Source organism: Tupaia chinensis, unplaced genomic scaffold (assembly GCF_000334495.1).
Source record: "Tupaia chinensis unplaced genomic scaffold, TupChi_1.0 Scaffold000197_1, whole genome shotgun sequence".
NCBI classification, from domain to species: domain Eukaryota; kingdom Metazoa; phylum Chordata; class Mammalia; order Scandentia; family Tupaiidae; genus Tupaia; species Tupaia belangeri.
In genome coordinates this window covers 7797816-7804385 of record NW_006159672.1, presented here as the reverse complement: position 1 = coordinate 7804385, position 6570 = coordinate 7797816, and the positions used below count along the sequence as shown (strand labels likewise).

The 6570-nt window shown below is 38.6% G+C and overlaps 1 protein-coding gene across 1 annotated transcript; it reads left to right on the top strand.

Moving 5' to 3' along the window:
* The first annotated feature begins 1510 nt into the window (after positions 1 to 1510).
* On the top strand, positions 1511 to 2452 carry LOC102492940 (olfactory receptor 13A1). Its single transcript, XM_006147015.1, has one exon. It carries the CDS (start codon positions 1520 to 1522, stop codon positions 2450 to 2452), a length of 933 nt encoding a protein of 310 aa, XP_006147077.1. The 5' UTR covers positions 1511 to 1519.
* Positions 2453 to 6570: the final 4118 nt, after the last annotated feature.

Below are 6570 nucleotides of genomic sequence, written 5' to 3'. Positions count from 1 at the left end.
ACCAGCAGTTGGCATAACGGCTATGTCACTGGAATCCCATTTAGTCGACCACGGTTTGAGTCCTGGTTAAGGTAGCTTAAACTCACACCGGGCACGGGTGTGTGCATGCCCAAGATCCCGAGAGAAGAATGGTGGAGAAGGAATTGTGGCATGGCCATCTCCCCTGGGGAGTGATTTCTCACATTCTGTCTCTCTGTCTCTCTTTGTCTTTCTGGCGAACATACGAGTCCTGTAGCCAATACATCTAAAAAAAAATGTGTTTTCTGTATTTTCTTTGGCTAGATATTATGTTGTGACTAGATTTAACCAAGGAGAGGCCTTTGTTTGATGTATCCATGATGAAGATAAGGTGGAAGCACTTCAATTTCTGTGATAGCAAGGAAGCAAGATCAGACACACAAAATATCTACATTTGCTGGAGATGACATTCAGTATTTCCAGTTTTTGGGTAAGTAGCAGAGGTGAGAATAACAGCAATGTGGTCAATAAGCAGAACCCTGAGTTCTCAATTGAAGCCACTTTTCTGTGATTTTCAATAGTGCTGGAGGAATGACCTAGTACTACTCCTCCATCAGTTCTGGATATTTTATTTCAGTTAGACCTGGTAATCTGAGACATTTTCTAGTTAGAATTCCTGTGATTAGATTCAGTGGGTGAATGTTTGGTGTCAAGAGAGGGGACCTTTAGGAAGAGATTAGGATCACAGTAAGATTGAATAATCTTGAGTTTATAAGGAGACATGGACACAAATATATGCAATCCTGTTCTCTCACCATGTGATTTCCTGTGCAGAATTCCTACCATCAAGAAAGCTCTCACCAAAAATGGCCTGTGGGCTTTGCACCTAAAAACTGTGAACTAATTAAATCTCTATTCATATAGATTGTACAAACTAAGATTTCTGGTATTAGCCACACAACAGATTAGAAACATGCCCAAAGACCAGCCTTGAAGAATCTTGCCCATAGAAGGGGATATGGAAAGATGATTCTCTACCATGAAAAAACTGAAAATAGTCAGTGACTTAGGAGCCAAGATTCCAGACTAGTAGGAAAGCCAAAGCAAGAAGCTCTCTTGCCATGTCTATCTGAGAGATAACACTGGTGGACAGAGCACCAGGTGTGATAAGAGGCACAGCCAGATCTCTATGACCACCATAGGCAGAGCAGTGATGGGAGGTGACAGAGAGAGAAAGAACAATTAGCTCTTGAGTGAGAAATGTTTCACTTGACTCAAATGTAAAAGAAGGTGAGGATGATTCAGTCCCCCAAAAAACACAAATTTAGAGAATGTGGAATCAAGGTATAAAAGGAAAGAAAAAAGAAATGGAAGATACATGGTTTTCAGAAGAGTTTGGGGAAAAGGTTAAAGGACAGATGCTCCCATAAAGAAAAGCAGTTCTTTTTTATGGTATTTTAAGACTGTCAACTATAAAAACCAAAGTTTGAAGTGAATGTCCTGTATTCTCTTCTCAGAAAAGTGGACCCATGAGCAGGGTCTAAGGGTCATTTGAAGCAGAATGATGAGCCCCAACCAGACACTGGTGACTCAGTTTGTACTACAAGGATTCTCAGAGCACCCTGGGCTGCGAGTTTTTCTGCTAGGCTGCTTCCTCTCCCTCTACACTGTGTCGCTCATGGGCAATGCTGTGATCATCACTGTTGTCAGCTGCAGTGCTGGCCTACACAGCCCCATGTACTTTTTCCTGTGTAATTTGGCCACTATGGACATTGTTTGCACTTCATCTGTGCTACCCAAGGTGCTGGTTGGCTTGAACTCTAAGGAAAACACCATCTCTTTCCAGGGATGTATGCTCCAGCTCTTCTTCCTCGTCTGGTCTGGATCTTCTGAACTGCTACTGCTCACAGTCATGGCCTATGACCGATACTTGGCCATCTGTTGCCCCCTGCACTATAGCTCCAGGATGAGCCCTCGCCTGTGTGGGGCAATGGCCATGGGTGTATGGGGCATCTGTGCCCTGAATGCCTCTATCAACACTGGTCTGATGATGAGGCTATCGTTCTGTGGACCCAATGTCATCAACCACTTTTTCTGTGAGATCCCCCCACTTCTGCTACTCTCCTGCAGCCCTACACGTGTGAACAGCATCATGACTGTCTTGGCTGATACTTTCTATGGTGGCATAAACTTCCTACTCACCCTCACATCCTATGGTTGCATCATTTCCAGTATCATGCACATCCGTTCAGCCAAGGGAAAGTGGAAAGCCTTCTCCACCTGCTCCTCCCACCTCATTGTGGTCTCTGTGTACTATTCATCCGTGTTCTGTGCCTACATAAGTCCAGCTTCTAGCTACAGTCCAGAGAGAAGTAAATTGTCTGGAGTGCTCTACACAGTGCTCAGCCCTACCTTGAACCCCCTCATCTATACTCTGAGGAACAAGGAAGTCAAGCATGCACTGTGGAGACTCTTCCCATTTTCTGGAGGTTAGATGGAGAAGATCAGGCTGTTCTTCCAGTTAGTGCCTCTCCCATGCCTGTCTTCCTATGACCAGAATTTTTTAAATAAGATCTAACTGTTACCGTTTTAGCAAAAGCTCACTCAGGTGTAAGTACAGTCCTGTTAGTTTGGCTCTGCTGTGTTAGTTGGTTTGACTGTAATGTGTTAATCTATGTTAACCAATAAATGTTCACAGAACCACCCACCTATGTTTTCAGAATCATTTATTGAAGAGCATATCCTTTCTTCTCTGTACATCCTTTCAAAGTAAAAACTGTCAGTGAATTAGGTACAGATATAATGTACCACAACACCATAAAAGTCATAAACTGAGAGCTATCATCATACTTTTTGGTGTAATGTTGAAAGTTCTTCCTCTAAGATCAAAAACAAGACCAGATCCTTTTTCTTCCTTCTTCTAGTGAACAGAGTACTGGAAGTCCTTTTCAGAGCAAATAGGCAAGCTAAAGAAACAAAAGCATCCAAATAAGAAAAGAAAAAGTTAAATGATCTGTTTGCAGATATGATTATATGTGTAAAAAAACTTCTGTGGGTTCCAGCAAAAAAATTAGAATTAATCAACAAATTCAGTAAATTTGTGGGACACCAAATTGACACACAAAAAGCAAAAACATATTTATATAGATAACAATCCAAAAAGAAATCAAGATAACAATACCTTTCACTGTAACATCCAAAAAAATTTTTAAAAATACCAATGAACAAATTCAAATTTAAAAAAAGTGAAGGGACCAGCAGTTAGCATAATAGCTATGTTGCTGAACTCCTGTGTAGATGACCACGGTTCAAGTACCAGACCCAAAGGCTTAAACTCATGCTGGGCACATGTGCGTGCATGCCCAATATCTCGAGAGGAGAATGGAGGAGAAGGGATTGCGGCATGGCCATCCACCCTGGGGGGTGATTTCTTTCTCTGTCTTTCTGGCAAGAAAAGACAGAGAAGCAAAAATCTCTTTAAAAAAAGAAAAGGTGGATATCCATAAAAAAAGAAAAAGACAAACTGGATCCTTATCTCAGCCCTTATTAAGATTCAAAATGGGTTAATGACTTAAAATTTAGATGGTATAAATTTTCAGTTATAAAATAAATTGGTTCTATACTAAGGTACTAATGTACTAAGGTACTAATGTACAGCATAATGACTATAATGTAAATTTGTATTTCTGTAGGAAAATATCCTAGAGTTTGATTAAATTCCATAATAAGTAAATAATACTTTGTTGAATACTTGAAATTTGTTAAGAGAGAAGGTCTTAAGCATCCTCATTTCACACATACACACACAGGCAACACATAAATAGTAACTTGTGAGATAATATACATGTTAATTAACATTATTTTGGTAATCATTTTACAATGTGTGTGTGTATATATATATATTTCATATTGTACACTTTGCACATATAGTATTTATTTGTCAATTATATTTCAATGTAGCTAAAAAAAATAACATGAGTGGATAAACAAACTGTAGTGCATTCTTAAAATGGAATAATCAGGAATAAAAAGGAATTCCTTTTTTTAGAGAGATTTTTGTTCTAGTGCACACATGCTCGCTGGAGAGACAGAGACAGAAAGCAAGAAATCACCCCCCAGCGGGATGGCCATGCTGCAATCCATTCTCCTCCATTCTCCTCTCGGATTTGGGGCACACACACACACATGCCCGGTGTGAGTTTAAGCGACTCGGTCCGGGATTCAAAACACAGTCAACTATGTGGGATTCCAGTAAAGTAAGCATTGCACCATCTGCTATACCCATAAAGGAACTATTGATACACACAATAGCGTGCAGGAATCTCAAAATAAAAATGTTGAGTAAAAGAAGCTAGACATGAAAGATGATCTACTTTATGTTTCCACTAATATAAAGCTAGAAATGCAAATTAACACGTAGTGACAGCACATCAGTGATTACCTGGGGAGGTGCACATGGCAAGAGGCAGAGGCGAAGATGATGAGGGAGCACAAAGAAAATTTGGGGGATGATGAACATCTTCAGTTCCTTGAAAGTTTCACAGGTGTACTCACAAGTAAACTTTTCAACTGTTCACTTTAAATATGTGTAGTTTATTGCATATTAATTACACCTCAATTAATCTGTTGTAAAAACTACCACACATCTACGTAATAAATATTTTCACATTATGGATCAGAGTTTCTATCCATTCTCTCTTTCTTTCTTAGAACCATCTTCTCACTTAAGTAGATATGGCTTAGGCTTGAATTATTTTAGAAAAATATCCTAGAGTTTGATGACATTCCATGAAAAGTGAGGACAGGTCATTACAGTTTGTGAGAGAAACTAACAACCTAAGTAAGATTTTGTAAGAAAAGGTTAAAAATAACATGTGCTCTAATAGAAATAATAATGACTATATCAATTCCAGTTACAATGTCAAGGTGAATTCATCACCATCAAAGCTGCAACTTTCCCTAAGACTCCCAAAGCACAGGCAATAATCCCTAAAATAGACAAGTGGGATTATATCAGACTAAGAAGTTTCTGCACATCAAAGGACACAGTAACAAGTGTGAATCAACAACCCTCAGAATGGGAGAATATTTTTGTAAAATAAGCCTCAGACAAGGGACTGATACCCAGAATACACAGAGAACTCAAGCAGATTACATGGAAAAAAAAAAAAAAAAAAAAGATCCAGTTAAAAGATGGGGAAATGAGCTAAACAAAAAATCTCTCTAAGGAAGACCTACGAACAACCAAAAAGCATATGAGGAAATGCTGAACAGCCCTCATCATAAGGGAGATACAGATTAAAACCACAATGAGATTCCACCTAACCCCTATCAGAATGGCAAAGATTAAAAGATATAAAAAGTGATATGTGTTGGTGTGGTTGTGGTGAAAGGAGAACTCTCCTACATTGTTAGTGGGAATGTAAACTGGTTCAGCCACTGCAGAGAACACTATGGAGGTTCCTTAAAGATCTACAAGTAGAACTACCATTTGATCTGGTAATTCACTTCTGGGTATCTATCCAAAGGACAGGAGAAGGCTCAGTTGAAAAAGTGCTTGCACATCAATGTTTATTGCAGCACTATTCATTGATAGCTAAGACATTGAACCAACCCAAATGTCCACAAACTGATGAATGGGTTGAAAAAGTGTGGCATATATACTCTATGAAATACTACTCAGCATAAAAAAAAAAAAAAGACCCTGGCATTTGATAGAAAGTGATCAGATATGGAGGATCTATTGCTGAGTGAAGCAAGCCAGGATATGAAAGAAAGATATTGTTTATATCCACTTAATATATACCGACTATCTGCACTTTATTATAGAGATAAAAATATTGGAGGGCACAAAAACAGTGAAAATAGTTAGCTATGATGAAGACAGTGTGGAATGGGATGGGATAAGAAAAGAGTATGGAGTAGAATAGCAAGAGAACAAATAGAGAGGCATGACATTAGTGGGACACTGAAATGGTTTATTACCTGTTGATGATGACGTGTATAGTATATTCAGCTGGACTGGTCTGAGAAGTAGTTCATGTTGGGTTAAGTCTTTTTACCAGCAAAATCATAAATAGTATTTGAATGCTTAAAAAATACTGGAATAATAATAATAATCTGGAAAAAATAATGAAAAACTATTTGATGATGGTGGGGATTTTAATGTCTTTGTATTGACTAATATGCATGGTATTCCTTCTGGAAAAAAAAAGTAATACACTGCAAATTTATATGCGATTCAATGTAATATAAACAAGATTATGATGATAGTAAATTTTCAAAATAATTTTTAAAATAAATAAATAAATAAATAAAGATACAACTTTCCCTGTTCTGCTCCTGACATGCTGGTAATGGTTTCACACTTAGGTAGACACATGAGAACTTGCACCCAGGATTTTACCCTACATTCTAAAAGGAAGCAGGCGACACGACCCCTTGGAAAACTGCAAATGTCATGCCTTCTTAAAAAATAAATATAAAGTGGGACCAGCAGTTAGTGTAATGGCTATGTTGCTGAACTCCCATGTAGTCGACTGCAGTTTGAGTCCTGGACCCGGTGGCTTAAACTCACGCGGGGCAGCGTGTGTGTGCGTGCCCAAGATCCTG